Source organism: Phytophthora infestans, genomic scaffold (genome assembly GCF_000142945.1).
Source record: "Phytophthora infestans T30-4 supercont1.38 genomic scaffold, whole genome shotgun sequence".
Lineage (NCBI taxonomy): Eukaryota > Oomycota > Peronosporomycetes > Peronosporales > Peronosporaceae > Phytophthora > Phytophthora infestans.
Window position 1 is genome coordinate 1,290,472 of NW_003303721.1, and position 16,803 is coordinate 1,307,274.

A 16,803-nucleotide genomic window follows, 5' to 3' on the forward strand; every position below is an offset into this window, starting at 1 on the left:
AGTGACGGAGGCGCGCATGCGAAAGTGAGTCCGTCGCTCTGTTGGTGTCGCTCTGTTTGCGGTATGTCTCCGTCTCACGTCAGTGTTACTTTTGTATCTGTCACGTACAGAGTCTCGTGCTCACGATGGAAAGCTGGTCAAAAACAAACCCCATGACGGAGGCCCAACTGCTCTACCAGTCACTCTACCGCGTTCAAGTACTCAACAGCGAGCATGACCCGTTCGAGGTGTCTCCAAAATGGAGTGCAGACGATGTACGTACTTGATCTCATCTCAATCCCACATGGCAGCGACGGTTCTGACTGTTCTTACTCTAGATCCGAATGGTGCGTCAGTGCTATGTGTGCGATTGCTCTGAGTCACGCCAGTCAGGATGGATGTGCGAGCACATTGTCGCGACGATGGCGCTCCTCGAGAAGATCAGCATCGACGCGTTGTTGAGTGTGCTGCCAGTTCGACGACGCCCGGGAGGTCAGTTCAAATCCCGCGGCGCGCTTGCCCGCACGCGGTTCAACAAAAGCGACGCGCGGTTCTTCGGTGTCTCGCACCTGGAGCAGCTTTTCATGGAAAGCCCCGCCGCGCCAACACACTGGCACGTGACCAAGGAGTTTAGTGTGAAGAACAGGGGGCAAGTGCTACGTGAGCATGTGCCTGGACATGTCGACCGTTGGCTCGAAAATGGCGGTCGCTATCAGTGGAAGGTCAAGTTCTCAACCGGAAAAGTGGAGCTTATGGACGTGGAACAGCTCGCAGCTGCTGTCGCCTACAGTCACGCACTAGGTATGCGAGTCATCCCATAGTCTCCGGTGACACTGACCAAACTTGTCGGTTCTTGCGAATATACTCGGTGATCCACCTTTTATGATGCCATACTCGCCAATCCACCTTTTTCCCAAATTGTACTCGCAAGTCATCCTTTTTGTGTGTGTACTCGGAGATCATCCTTTTTGTACTCGCGAGTAAGCTCCCCCCAAAAAATAAACTGATGTGTGGTCCTTCCACTTCAAGGCGTAATAGTAGCGGCTACCGTGATAGCTCCGCTGGTACGGTTTGGCTAAGTCCTCGCGACAGACCTCAGCTTGGGCGGCAGGCGCGCGAGTTGCTAGGCGTGGAGCTGGGGATTAGTGACGTTTACTTAGAGCGCAAATTTTGCACGTCTAAGAGGGTGTGAGTGCACGGACGAGTTTAGACATTTAGCTGCGTCGGACTTCGCTAGCACAGCAATCGATTGGTGGCTTTAATGGCCCAAACGATGATGCCAGGCTTCGATGGAGTTTGGCCGCAATGCAGCGAAGGCGACACTCGTAGAAAATTTATAGGTATAAACACCTCGCTGCACAGTGCCTCTCACGATTCGATTGTCGAACACCAAGCACTCCTTATCCGATCTTCATGCATTGATTAATCAGGTGTTTGACGAAAATAAGAGTGTGTTTAAAACGTTATTGAGCATCGTGACGCTCTGCCTGTCAACCATCATATTCCCCGTTGGTTGCCACAAATCAGACCGCCATTTAAATTTTAATCGCGTGAGGCTCACAAGCTTGAAGATCGAACAATTATTGGCAAACTCAGATAACGTGGTAAGTAGACCCGGACTCGAAAATTGGGGCGTCAGTGAGGATTCCTCGATCAAAAAGGCTGTTTTTGGACCTCAAAGACTCTCGCGGACCTCAGTCGTACGACCTGGAAGTGGTCGTCTTCAGCACTTTCGGCTAGAGCTGGGTCGCTGCTGAATGTCGCGGTGCAAGCCACTTGATATATGTCTTTTTGTTTTAGTAGACCTTATTTTTGCCATGGTAGCTGGTCGTATGCCCAAGTTGCCCTCACGTGTCCCAACGAGCCTTAGAGAAGTCGCGACGCCTGAAACTACCATCGCTCGTAAAAGTGACCTTTCGTTTGCCGAGTGTTGACTTGGAGTGACCGGATTTGGTCGGCTGCTAAGTTGCAAATTTTGTGGACGCGGATTGTTGTTGTGATGAGGACTTCACGATGCATTAGTGACCAGAGGCTTGATATGACTCTGTCTAGCACATGTAGCGGACTATCGGAGATCTCACGAATGATCAGATAAAGGTTGTCGGTATGTTTGTACCATGCATTTGAGATGATTGAGCTCGAAGCGGCATTGTTCGAGTCGGTCGTTTCCTCGCCGTGCGGTATTCCTACGGCTACCATGGCTCGGATTCGCAAGAAATACGCGCGGTAAGTTTCGGACGGTTTCTTTCTCTCGTTAGCCACTATCTGGGCAACCTGCTAATTAGGTAGTTTGCTGCCGAATTCATTTCTCATCGTGCGGCATACACTGTCAAACGAGCGCTAGCAAAGAAAAAAAAATGTTGGCAACATACATTGGCTGGCTATGTCTCCCAGATATCTGAAAAGTAAAGCGTTTTTCATGCGGTCGGGTAGGTTCAGGTTGTGCAGGTCCTCTTACATTTCTAGTAAGACTTCATACCGGATTAGCCACGCGTTTACACCAGAATTGAGGGCTTTAGGTTCCACTGAGCCATCGAACTCCTCGATCTGGAAAGTTTTGATCACCGTTCGTACCGCGAGTCGAGTCATGTCACTATCACCTCGGTCACGCTCTCTACGTGCACGGTCATCTTCGCGTTGGAGCTCGTGACCACCGTGCCTATGATCGTCTTCAACTGGAGCGTGATCGTCTTGTTTACGCTACTCCTGTGTTGCAGTGTGTTCTCCACGTCGAGGGCTCACCTCACGACCACGTTCGCTACCTTGGTTTACTGGTGGACCCATAATGGTTCTTCGCGTGTGTTGGGGGAGGAAGTAAAGGAAGCTAAAAGTAAAGCTTGCGGCTGTTAACCTGTTGAACAGCACAGCACTCGCTGGATGAACTCACTTGAGCGGTTGAAAGTAAATTCAGAAGTGCTTTATCTAAGCCGCTGCTCGTCCATATAATATCAGAGTTGTACACAGCTTGCACAATCACACCATCACTGTCGTACATCCTGTTAAGTCAAAGAGGCCATACAAGCTGGTTATTACAGCAACCGCGCATGTTGCTGGCAGTTGGTCACTTACTTGATTAGTTTTGACGAATAACACGCCACTGTGCATTTGAAGGAAAAATAGTTTACAAGGTCAAGTATGTCCCGGTGCAAGGGCAGAACCGGGGACTTCAGGTCCGCCCGGATCGTTTGCTATCCTAGCAGACGTATTGTTGTGGGAACTTCCTAACTACATTTGTAGCTAGAGCTCACGTGGGAATTCCAACACCAAATACCGCATACCCGTTCGCTTGAAGTAGTTCTTGAATGCTCATCAGCGTTTCAAATTCTACCAGCGCCGTCGTGAAGGGGAGCATCAAAGCGTGATGTTTCCGTGCAAAGTCTTGGGAAAGGTCAGCGAGGAACCAATTCCATAGAGCACCAACATTTGCTGGAGCTAAATACACCATAATGGTGACAAAACGCTTCAAACAGATAATCCACTCATTATTGTTCTCCAAGTAGCCAGCCTCCCGCGCCGCAATTTGGAATGTGGGGCAGACAATCCCGTTAACCGTTCTCAAGTCTTCAAACAGCGTTGGGTCTCTACGCTGACAGAACAGTAGCCGAAGATAGAACCGCTCAATATCTCGAGGAGACACGTGAATCATGCGACCAACCACAGCCTGGTACTGTTTCCGGCGAGCCCACCTTTTCGGTTGCCCTTTCTCCGGTGCCTTCCAACAGAACTCTTTGGGGATGTCATGATACAGCTTAGCCCTGGCAATATGATTCTCGGGCAGCTCACTCGCACACAGCTCAAAGAATCTGGTCAGCATAGTGTGACAACCCCAAACCCGCCTCCGGGCTTTCCGTCTCGAGGAAGCAAACTGTCTTCCCTGACTCAAAATGAACTGTTAGTTGTGTCACCGCATGAGGTTTCCCTTACATCGTATAACGAGCAGGCGCATACAAGCTTTCACAGGAAAATGTAACGGGAGCTCAAGAAACGTAGAATCTCGTTTGGCTCTCGACGCGCACGCTGCTGCCCTCCCCGTTTATACAAGTACTTGTACAGATATTTAACCGCAGATATATCCGTGCACACTTCCACATTAATGTAGCAGTTGTATTTCTGGGATAAGTACGGGTTGTACGGTACAACCCACTGGTTGACGGTAGCATTGTCGTATTCTCTGTCTTTGAACTTTTAAACGCCTGCTTGTCGACGACGCCGCATGTACACTGGATATCCATTGGCAATGCCTTGTGTAACTTCTGCTAATGGCTTCGGGTACCCTTTGGAGCACTTGCCGTCCTTCAATCATGCGCATGAGGGGCTTGCAGGCCCCATGGACCATAGAGCATGCATGACATGTCCGTTTCATGCAGCCGAGGGTTTGTACCCTTATCTGGGATCTCAGCGCATACCATTTTTTCTACGATCTCGCGCGCTCGGGGTTTGGCTTCGTCAGACAAAATAAGCAATACGTGAGCGTGGGGAAGCCCTCGTTTTTTATGCTCGACAACGTGAATCCGCGCTCTCACCCCGTCTTGGTTTAAATCGTCAAGCGTCGATTGCAGTTTCTCCTGCCACACGCGAGCCACGATATCAGGTCGATCTTGAGCTGGCTGGACCTCGGAGGGTATCGCTTCAAGAATCTCGTCCCACTTGGGGTTGCACGTTCCAGTCAGAAAGCCGTCGGGCCGTCCATATTCCAGAATAATTGCCATCAAAACTTGATACGACTTGTACATGGACCGCGGAATTCCTAGGTAGTATAATACGGTTTCAATGTGATTAAGAAAGTGGGTAGGTCGTCCTCGGCTGCCTCCTTCCCGGTCCGGGTGCATTAATCTGTTCTGGGCCCGGTCACGTTCCGACTACAGCACTTCTCTTTCCGCCAGAGTCAAAGTACCTTCGTTGAGCAAAGCGTCTCTAACTCCCCCCTACTGTTCTTCTGCTTGCCGCGCGTAAACAATATCTCCTGCCCGCGACAGTCCATGTACTCGATAGTTCGCTGCGCGAAGAGGACGTGCACGCACACACCAAAGCCGAACCAGTAGCTACATTGACACCACATACGGGTGGTGTCAACCATCCAGCCACCGTACGGCTGCCCCTCGAACTCCATCCTGGCGTAGTTTACGACCGTCTAGCACTCACTGCGATACCTTATTGGCTGCGTGTGCTGGGGGAAACTTGAATGCGTTTAGCTGGACATGAAATTACACGTACGAGTCCAGCGCTCGGACTATCACCTGGATCGCGCCAGCCCTCATACAGAAGCTCATCACAGATCATCTCAGAGACCCTGCGTACGAGGGTTGGCGCTGAAACCACCTCCAGGCTGAAGGCTTGCTCGCTTACACGATTCCGACGCACACTTCAGTAGGCGGTAGCGCATCTTGTGTGTGGCGTCCTCTGGGCACACCACACACGCCAGTTGGTTGCACTTGATCACCTCGTACGTCTTCAAGGTGCTCAGCCCCCCCCCCCTCGGCGTCGAGGGCGGAGATGCCAAGCGCCACGTCTTTCCAGTCGATCCGCTTCGGCATCCTGCCAAGCGGGGTCGAAGTTCAAAAATAAAAATTCAAATTTTTGAATCAAGAAATGTGGGAACTTTGATTGGGCTGTAGTGTGTGGCTCTGATTGGGCTATTTTCGACAGCTCTAGTTGTGTTCTGATTGGGTCTTATTTGACCCCTGTGGCGCGTCTGCGCAGAAGTGGCAGCGTGCAAAGGCATGCAAATCTATTTGTGATTCCTCCACAGCGTGTTGTGTTTGCACAGTCTATGGGTGCTCACCCGTTTTTGGTGTGGGAAGGCCGTACTGTTGGGTGTAAATCACTCGTTCTCGAACTCCTGCGGTGGGGAGAACGAACCTGAAATGGTGTAGTGGTCAGCACTAGATGATGGAAGCGTATAATAACGGATATAAGTTGTGTATTTAAGAAGACAGACCGTCAGTCTTCTATTGGTGCTGGACGCTTAGCTCGCGTAACATGAAATTATTGGGCCTTTAATTGCAGATTCAAACCACTTTTTTTCTTTTCACTACCAATACAGGATTGGCCTTCCCTTAAAAGGTTTATTACTCTACCGAATTGAACATTGCCCTCCAAGCGAGGAAATATGAAAAATCCACAGTTTTTTTAAAAATAATCCACACCGACAGATCCACAGTCCACAACAATCGACGACATTGTAATGTACCAGTGCAGTGTTATATTGACGTCATCGCCTGTAAAACGATGACGCCCTCGGAGGCTTAAGTACCATTGGTAATTAAGCCTCCGAGGGTACTACCAAGTACTGCTTGGTAACCAGTGTTTTATCACTCGAGAACTACCAAAGAAGCCCCAATTCGTCGCTTGAGCATCCTGCAACCCCGTCCAAATCCACCCGCTCACAACAATCACGACGCAGTGCCTTCCACCAAGCACGAGCTCCGCCACCACTGCCCGAAGAGTCTGAGCCGCCACCAGAAGCCGCACTTGCAACCCAAACGCCACCGAGGTGTCTGTTCCGTCGTCTGAAGCCTTGAAGACTCTGTTAACGAGTCAGTATTGCCCCCAAGAAGCCTCGCAGTCGGCACCTACTTGCTGTTCGTCGTGAAGAGGCTGCTGCTTTCAGACGTGCGTTGTGTTAGACGCGTGAAGCTACAGCCGTTGGTCCGCTCTGCTGGCGAGTACCTCAACCACATTTACGACTTGACACGACCTGTGTGCTCCTTCACGTGTGTGCCTGGCCAGTAAGTGTGACGAGGTGTCAGTCATTATGGATACCACTCTAAAGGCGCAATTCTGGAATGAAGGCTACCTTGTCGGAAACTTAAGACTACCGCCTCACACTTTGCAGAAAGCTAAACAGGAAATCGAGCAACTGGACTTCAGACCTATTTTTGGTGAAGTGTATGAAGTAGAACGTGACCATTTCCGTCTTCAAGCTCCTTTTGCTACATTTGGTCCGGCTACAAACAAAATATACAAGCGAGTGAAGGGTATTGTGGAAGGATCTGATAAAAATTGGTACACCAAAAAGTCTATTTGGAACGCATTGAAATCACTTCCGGGGGGCCTTCGCCAAGGCATCCACCTAGATTTTCCTTCATTCGAGACAAGCAAAGCGAAACTGGAAAAGGGTATTGTTCAGGCGTCTGTCATTATTGCTCTTCAATCAGACACACAGTTCTACGTCTATCCTGGCTGTTTTGAAGTTTATGCAGAAATGGACAAATGCAAACTGTTGTCACTCGACGCGGGCGCATTCCTGCTGTTCCGCGGAGACTTGGTCCATGCAGGGGCTGAATTTGAAGAGGAAAATTTGAGGCTGCATTGTTACGTACGTGTACGTGGAATTCCACAAAAGGCCGACGCAACTGAAGCTGCTGTGTTCAAAGGCTACATGGTTGAGGCTGCATTGTTACGTACGTGTACGTGGAATTCCACAAAAGGCCGACGCAACTGAAGCTGCTGTGTTCAAAAGCTACATGTGCGAGCATTGCGTCCAACAGTGCACATCGCGTCGTCATCTCTCCAACCACCGCCGTTACTGTGCTGACAACCCCAACAAGGTCAAGTCCAAGAAAGCGCGCCTAGAAGCTGATGCGCGTGGGGGGATTTGCCACAAGTGCAACAGGAAATTCAAGAAGCGAAACGCGCTGTACCAGCATAACCACCGCCGCCATCCGAAGAAACCGGGGAAGTCCAGCTACACTGAAGAGCTAGCGTACGTGTACCACGAAGACGGCGTGGATGACGAGGTCGAGCACAGTGATAACATTGAGGAGGAGAGCGATGATGATTTCTACGTAGATAATGATGATGCGGTCGACGCTGAGAGCGACGACAAAAGTGAGGACGCAAGCGACGAAGAAGTCGAGGAAGAGGAGGGTGGGGAGGTGGGAGAAGCAGAAAGCGCGGAGGAGAGCGAGTGGGAGAGTGAGGCGGAGAGTGCACAGGACTGTGAATAACTGAATACACAATTTAATTTGTTTTTCTGTTTATTTTAAGCTAAATAAAAAAGCGATCCGTATTGTCAGAGTCAGCGATCCGTATTGTCAGAGTAAGCGATCCGTATTGTCAGAGTCAGCGATCCGTATTGTCGAGTAAGGGATTTGTAATGCCAGACTTTCAAAGTAATATCTCTAGAGGCTTAGCGTACGTATTCGTTTCACGTAGCAACTGAATCTTATAGACTGCATTCGCAGATAAACAATATGGTAATACTGGAACAAAGTGGACGTCAGCAGTAAGACCACAGTGAAGATCGGAGACATCAACGATATCTTTGTGGCTATCAAACCAACAGCTGAACGGCGGAAAATCGACATGAGGAGACGCGAGGGTAGATCCAACAGACTTCACTGCGTCCTTGTGCAAGACTAACCGGCTTAAGAGCACAATATATGCTTACTACATTGTAATGGGAATTAAATCCCACGCGAGGTCATCATCAGCCTTATCGGCTGTCCGTGTGTTCAACTCGCAAAGACACTATACGTAAAATAAGAAACATAGCAAGAAGAAGGCAATAAGGCGATGAAGTGATGGTATATTCAAGCAAACATTCATTTCGTGTGTCGACAACAACGATAAAGCAGGACCGTTAAGGAAAGGACGTCCACGTTTGGACTGGTCTGCTTCGGCTGCTTCTGCCATCTGATCTTCTAAGGATTTTCTTTTGTTGCGCCGGATGCGGTTGAACAACTTCCTCTTGCCAGGTTGGTCAGTACCAAACCTTGTATAAAAGGCGAAGAGAAGATGTACACACTGGCCTTTGTGGAAAAAGTATTTACACGGGCAAGTGCGAGTAGTTAGATCCACTGACCATCCTTCCTCCGGCTGTTCATCTCTTTCCATTCTAGCCGCATATGCACCAAGTTGCACAGCCACAGCCACAACTTCCATCGACCTCCTCTTCGGCTTCACGTAGATTCGAGGTGTAGCTTTAGAAACGACAAGTACAAAATTGCTGGAGCCGTCGAAGGATGGAGTCTCAACGAGCAGTTGCTGTCGGCGCAAAGCTGTCGCGCGCCGTCGAAGCCTGCTGATAGCGGTAGATGTTTCATGGAATGCAGCACCCGACACGCTCTCCATTCGACAACAAACTCGAAGTTGACCAAGCAAAGACCCCATTAGCATTCGCTCTCGTAAAGTGTAGGTTTTCTTCAGCTTGGCATTGAACGTTTCCACGGGATTATTTGTAGTTGCCCAACCAACAGGCGTACGGAAGCACTGCAATTTCACAAACTTTCCCGTCAGCCACTGCTGCAGAAAATACTCTCCAAATCGCTCGACATCTGGGTCGGCAAGCCACCGCCGCACTGCAGATGCAGCGGGGCTGCCGTAGCTTTAGCGTCAGAGGAAGACGTTCGACTCAAAGAGTCACTGATACTAAGTTCCTTATCCAAAGGACACTTACAGCCCAAGACCAGGGCTCAAAGTTAACACCTTAACTTTTATGCTTCAAAACCAGAAGTGTTTTATTTACTATTATTGCGGCCAAGCCGCCTAGGGGTAAATGTATCTCTTTAACTATCTAGCATAGTTAAACCTAATCAAATGCATAACGTGTGGCTTTCAGCCAACGTACTGAGAGACCTTGTTAACTCTCCAACTTATGTACTGAGAGTTTGTTAACTCTCCGGGTACTTCGTACCCCTGTGTGTTCCACACCATGTAACCCCGTTACAGCAGACGTCTTTTTAGCATGAAATTCCGAGGCGTTTCTTGCGTAATGCATATCAAATATATCGGCCAAGACCAGGCTACGCTTACCGGGTAGTAGATACCTCGTCCGCTCATGAACTTTTGCGATAACGTGGTAAAAGCACATCAAAATCTCTGTTTCACAATCCTCGAACACTGATGCCATCGCATTGTACTGGGCTCCGTCGGCGTCTCCAAGAATGTAGTGCACTACCATCGGCTTCCGCAAAAATCGAGCGTAGATAGCTCAGAGGGATGCAAGCGCACTCGCGTAGTGACGCTCTTCTTGTTGTGACACGACGAACAAAGCAACCAAGTGAAAGGAACGAGAATGGTCAGAAATTCCACAGACAAAGGTAGGATAATCCACTTGGTTCAACTTGTAGGTCGCATCAAAATGCAAAATGAAACTGTGCGGATCACGGTCGAGTCGTTTTAAGAGTGTCTTCGTAGTGAAGCCGACAAAAAATGTGCTAGTGTCGGTTCCTTCACCAATATTGATGTCTCCATTACAATTCATGTTGCTCGAAAACAAAAATGCAGAGCTTTCTTCTTCTAGCCCAGTGTAGGTTTTTGCTCTGGTAACTTCCTCCAGAATATCCAAGTCGTCCGTATTGCTCAATTCAGTCTTGCGGCAATACGTAACAAAACTTTGCACCTTGCTGAGATGCGGAATTTTTTCCGCAGAGGCACCAACAGCCAGCGCGTTTCGAATTCGAGCAGGTTTCAGACCGTTAACAGCTAGTTGGCGCGCCGTTCTCTTTTGTTCCAACGTCAGGCCCGCCAGTAGGAGGATCATTTCCTTTCACTTCGTGTAAACCAAACTCGTAAATATTCACTATGCCGCTTTTGCAGCATACAGCGTCTTGCATTTCCAACGACACCTTAAAGGTGCGACACACGCATCCGCACACGTAGCTGAAGAACACGAGAAGACCCGTATCGCATTGTGTGAGGTGATAGATCCCGTACACACGGCACATATCGATGTGTTGCTGACAGTGACTTTGTGTTTCTTCGCGTGCTTCATGTTTTCCACAATACGCTCGCTTTCCACCTCCGACACCTGCCGATACAGCATAGCCCACGGGAGTGGCTTTCCCATTTGTTAAAGCGGCTGTGTCAGATACATTGTTAGCAATCAAGCAAACAAAATACAATAATTAGGTAGTTTTAGCGTCCGTACGGTAGGTAGAGGATTTCGTCTAGCTACTCACTATGGGCTTACGAGTGCTGCGCGTAGAGAGCAAGGGGAGTCAGGTGGCGTTGTCGGTGGCTGGTCTCGACGTTTCCTACCGCAGATTTTGATTGGATGCGTGTCGGCCAATCTCCGGAGGTTTGTAATCGGTCACTGGTTGGCTAAAATTTAGTTTGTTTGATTACCTGACATTTGGTGGATTGATTGATCTTCTAGTGGATTTGTCAATTCAGCTATGGATTAGTATAGTGTGTTATTTACTGGGCTCACAGATCTGTGGATTAATACTATCTCTGTGTATTGACCTCATAGTACTGTGGACATTTTACGCGTCCTCTCCTAGCTTCCAGTCCAATCCTCTGGAAATACGTTAGTAATGCGATAAAGAAAGTAACATCATATTATGAAATTGAGAGCCAAAGCCCTCTCCATGGCGATGGCGCTTCGTGCTCAGCACGAGCGTAGGCGCGAAACAAGTCGACACCGTTCATAACGTGCGAGCCGTCAAGACCTCAACTATGATTTAGAGCTACTGTCGGCAAATCGCAGCCAGCTCTCGCGCCCAAAACTCGTGAATGTGTGTTGTTAGACTCTTGTTGGCCTATTGATCAATGTGTTGTTAGACGTGCAGTTACTAAGCAGACACAGGTATGCAAGGCTTGATCTACCAGTGCTTTGTTCTGGTAGGCGGGTTTTTTCACGCTCCGCTACACTTCGGGTGTAGCTGTTAGTCGTATGTCCAAACTCGTGGTAGATTCGGGGTAAGACGTGATCGGTGCTCCGCTCAAAAGACCACAGAGTCGTGCCCGTAGTACGAGACCGATCTGTCAACACGAGTGCTGCTGAAATCATCGTTAGTCGTGCAGATGTTGAATAGAATAAAGTCTGTGGTCAGGCTGAAGTTGCACCACATACAGGACAGTAGGACTATGTAAGGACCCAGTGTTGCATCATCGTTAGGACAGGAAGTCGACTTCGTAAGAAAAGGTTTTGCTGCAGCTCTGGCTGCTTGCAGCAAAATAATAGATAAAAGAACGCCTGGGCATGCTGCTCAGTGGCAGCCAAGGCGATTGAAGTAACGTGGGTACTCCATAGATTGCATAATGTAATGTAGAACCGGTTGTGTGTTGGCACTGACATTTATTTCAGAGGATCGGACAGGAAGTATGATTTTTCATGAATTATATCCTGGTGATTTATTAGCCTTCAAAACAAAAGGGTTTCTTGCAAATTCTAAGTGACGCAAAACTGGACCATACAGAACTCAGCAACAACAAAAACCGTGAAATATGATAAATCTCATGCGTGTCGCTCGAACAGTCCACCTCAGGTAAGTACGGCAATATAATAGCCAATGGTTAGCATGTATGCTGCACGAAGGGAGCTTGATCATCCACTTACTTATTAAAGTTTTGAATTGATATTAAAATGTCCATTTACATATTTTTATAATTCGTAGGATGATAGTCCTACACCATTATCGGTGTTTTAATCGAATAATTTGTTTTGTGTTGCTCTGTGCGTGAAGTACTGAATAGAAGGTGCACGGGTTAGGTCGGCAGCTTGACGCTATTTCATTTAACTTTTGGGATTGCATTCCGTAACGGTGCAGAAGAAAAATACGCAAACCTTTTGTGGCTTGGCTTTGTAGAAGGTGATACTGGAGTACTCGGAAAATGGGAAGTTGGACCTCAACGGAAAAAAAAAGAACTTACCGGCTAAACGAAAAAACAAAGTACTTACCGGCTACCTGTAGACTTGGGTAAAATTTAAATTATGAAACGTGGCGCACCGTCAAGACTCGTGGAGCAGGTGGAAGCGTCGGCACTGCCAGTGCCCGCTCGGCGCTGCACATCTTCGTCAGGAAACTCTTGCTGCGATCTGCGCTGTCATTTTCGCTGGGATCACGAGTACACTCCTATATTAATATTAATACGGTACTAAGGTAATTATTAAACCTGCAGTGCGTGGCAGGCCACAGCCCCTCTGAGCCAATGACCAAGCGACACGATAAATCGACTGTTCAACAGTGTATTAGTACTACTAAATACTAAATTAGTAATAGTACTACTACTACAGTCTGCACTTTATACTAGGTAGTAATACTACTGGTACTTAAGTACCGGTACATACATGTACAGTAGTACAGAAGGGCGGTCGGCGTAGAAGAGACGCGCAAATATCGAAGTGCATGTTATTCCGACCCTCAGCATGGGACACCGCGATATTCCAGCCATCTTGGGCTCAGCGCCAGGATTAATCGCCAGATATAAGCTCATTATTACGGGTCCGTGCATGCATGAAGGTTACTGGCCGAGAGCTTGATCGTAGGAAACGGCTTGTCTCCTGGCAGGAGCCCCCTGCGTCACCTGGTCATGGCGAATGCAGGAGTTAACGGCATTATGGAACTGGACGTAAAAATACCTTGCGTTTTGTATCTCGCGAAAGCGCTAGGGTTCGGGGATTGACTCTACTGGCTACGACTCCACTAACGCTTCTGAGCGCCTCACTCGAACATTTTCGCAGTCACGAGCAGAGCCACTTCCACCCACCACCACCTTGCTCCGTTCAGAGCAGGTATTGATTGCCGTTAATAGCAGCGAATCTATCGAACTCTCGCATATTCCAGCTTTTCAACAAGCCAGCGCTTGTCTTCCCACCTAATTTCTATCTTCCCCAGTCAAGAAGTTACCCCACGCGACGGATATGACGCTCAGTGGACCCGTAAAGCAGCAGCTTGAGGCCGCGCGCGGCTACGTGTACCCAACGGACGGCGCATTGGTCCCGGTAAGCACCAAGAAGAGTGTGACTGGCAACCAACTACTCAATGGCTATCGCCACCGCAGCTCCAAGGTCTGGAGCTTCCTCGGTCACAAGCTGGCGGTTATCAAGACAGTCAAGCAGCGTAAGCGTCTTCTCGAGGTCGTGGCTAAGGGCGACATGGCCGAGGTCATGGACGCGCTCAACGCCGGTTCCGACCTGGACACCAAAAACTCGCTGGGCCAGTCGGCCGCGTACGTTGCTGCTTCAAACGGCTTCCACCACATACTGTCGCTGTTGTTGGAGCGTGGTGCGAATGCCAATGACGTGGCACTGGACGGCACCTCGCCACTGCACGCCGCCTGCGAGAACAATCACTGCCGTGCTGCCAAGATCCTCATCAAGTATAACGCACGCGTGGAGGTTACTGCGCTCAACGGTTACGCGCCTTTGCATCTTGCGGCCAAGCACGGCCAAGTGGACATCGTGTCCTCGTTGCTGTCGGCGCGAGCTAAATGTGACTTTCCAGTGAAGAACACGACAACGACGGCGCTTCTGCTGGCCTGTATGGCTGGCCACTCGAGCATCGTCGAGCAGCTTCTGGACGCTGGCGCCGACCCGCAGGTAGACGACGCAGACGGCAACACGCCTTTGCACTTCACGAGTCGCGACGGCAACTACCGCGCAACGTACCTCTTGCTGACCGCCGGAGCAGACCCGGACATGCCGAACGAGCAGGACGAGACGGCGTTTGACATGGCCGAGAAGCAGGGCCACTCGCATGTGCAGTATCTCCTGGAAACCAATGGCATCGGGGTGGATGGCCAAACGGTAGACGAAATGGACATGGCGTACTCTCAGGACGCCCGACTCAGCGAGGCATTGGCTTGCAACCGGCCTGAAATCGCTGAGATAATCGTCAAGCTTCACATGAAGTACGCCGGTTATTTGGCGTTGGGCGCGCTGCCCGAAGATGAGCGCGTGACGGAGTTCTCGGAGAATACCAATCAGTTGCTGTTCTAGCGAGACAAGTGCGCAAGTCAACAACGAGAGTCAAGCTCTATGCGAGAGAGCAAGACGGAATGCTTTTTCTCCATATCAATAAATCTAGCATGATTTCAGCGACAGAGGTGCGAGTCGACGCGTTCATATTTGGATGTTAACTACGTGGTACTTGAAGTAGAAGCTAAGCTTAATATGGAGTGAGCCCCAGAAATCATTTTGAAGAAACAAAAATCGTTTTCTTGAAGTTTGAAGAAATTGCTAATCGGTACTATTAGTAGGACCAACGTCTCCTGTCATAGATTAATACCTGCGGTCATCTGATGCAAACCGCTCTTTTTATAAGCTGTCTAGCTTATAGCTTAAGAAATGTAAACCTTTTGTGGTGGAATTAAAGCCTTTTGGAGGGTGCTCGAAGTTTCCATAGGTGGGTTGATTGAATGGGGAGAAAAATAAGGTCTTCAATTGCTGCAACTCGACAAGGCGGGCGATGATTTTCTAGTCAACCCTCAGCTCAAGTACTGGGGCAAATTTTCCGGGAATTCTTTGGAGACAAAGCTCTCGTGAAGATGCTGATCCCAGCGAAGGAGGTTCAAAGCACCAAGAACATCGCCACCGATTTAGAGAGCTCACTGATCAACACGTGGATTATTGCAAAGAAAATCCCAGCAGTCGTACGCAAACAGCTTGGGGCGGATGAAGCGAGCGCGAAGCTACTGACAACCCACACTACCGCGTATCTAATACTACACAGATGATATTTTCCTTGGTTTATACGTCCTTCGAGAATCCATGCAGCGAGTGTCTATCGACGAGGCGCAATGGTCATGGGCTTGCCACCATTCGCGTTGGGTCCAGCAAGGCCCATATCTTCCAAAAACTTGTCCATACGCGCCGACTCCTTCGCCTAGCAGCACGATCAAGCACAACCTCATCAACTCGGCAACCCACGTTACAATATTCTCCAAAAAAGCCTCGTACCTTCAGACCCGCTAGTTTGTCCTGCTGCTCTTCCTGTTTGCGACGTCGTGCCACATCCCTCTGAGCCATGCGGCGCTTCAGATCGTCATCACCTCCACCTCCGCCCATCAAGAAGGCGTCACTTAGATCAAGTCCATCTCGCGTATCTTCCCGGTCTCTCGCGGCTCCGTGCAGTTTGTCTCCAACTTGGCGTCTCTTCTCGATCTGCGCTTCTCTTCCCGTCGCTCTGGGCGCGAGTTCATCCATCACCACGTCTCGGTACTCTCGATCTCTTCTACGCTCCAGCTTGCGACGTTTTCTGTCTCCTTCTCTATCGCCCTCTCCGTTCTCTTTAGCTCGACGTCTAGACCTGCTCCTGTCTCCTTCTTCTTCTTCTCTTCCCCCCTTCGCTTTCTCGTCAGACACCAGCAAGTTCTTCTTCTTTGTGGCTACATCCACCGAATCTTTGGCTGTTGCCAACTCAAACTTCTCCCTGTCTCCCAGTTTAGACACAAAACCCCATTGATGACGCGTCCGCTTCGTCTGCTCCACCACAGCGTCGGGGAGGCCTTGGTAGAACATCTTGGACAGCTTCCCACGGTTCCATTTCTTCGCAAACTCGTCCGTGAACAGCTCCATGGCCTCGTCCGTCGACAGGTCATCGACATATTTGTTCCTATCGTTGCAAAATAATCATCACAAATGAGATCCATTTTTGGTCTCAGTCGCAGAATCGCCGACTCTGCCACGTACCTGGATTGTGCCAGCCACACGCGAAACTGCTTTTGGCACAGAAAATAGTCCTCTTTTGTGATCTTTTTAGCTCCCTTCGGCAGTTTTGACCCATGTCTAGACAAACGTTCTTCGTCTCTACGACTGGATCTGTGGCTTGACGACGTCCTAGCGTGTCGTCTGCGCTCGCTACGGCCCTTGTCACCTGCATGGCGGGAGATCAGAGGTTAGTCAAAAGAAACATCTACAGAACAGAGGATAAAGAGGGTGACAGACGATGATCTCGGCTCATGTTTGGGGTTTCTTGTCACTCAAATGAGGAGTGGCCCATTGATAAGTACACAGTAACCGGTATTGTGAACCTTGACCAACTAGTTTTAGGATGTATCTAAAATTGCGCTGGCATTTATCCTTTGTTGAAATCTGAGTTGCCATTTTACAGATCAGCAACCGTTTTAAATAACAAAGCTCGTGGTTGCAAGTCT

General features: G+C 49.2%; 2 protein-coding genes across 2 annotated transcripts; one reads left to right on the forward strand and one right to left on the reverse strand.

The window, feature by feature from the left end:
• Positions 1–13,391: 13,391 nt before the first annotated feature.
• On the forward strand, positions 13,392–14,835 carry PITG_15154 (uncharacterized protein; the record flags this gene model as incomplete). The annotated part of the gene is made up of 1 exon (XM_002898265.1): positions 13,392–14,835. The coding sequence occupies one exon, from the start codon at positions 13,571–13,573 to the stop codon at positions 14,645–14,647; it is 1,077 nt and encodes a 358-aa protein (XP_002898311.1).
• Positions 14,836–15,274: 439 nt separating this feature from the next.
• On the reverse strand, positions 15,275–16,529 carry PITG_15155 (uncharacterized protein; the record flags this gene model as incomplete). Its single annotated transcript, XM_002898266.1, has 4 exons — positions 15,275–15,533; positions 15,608–16,262; positions 16,340–16,368; positions 16,446–16,529. 4 exons carry the CDS (start codon positions 16,527–16,529, stop codon positions 15,432–15,434), a joined length of 870 nt encoding a protein of 289 aa, XP_002898312.1.
• Positions 16,530–16,803: the final 274 nt, after the last annotated feature.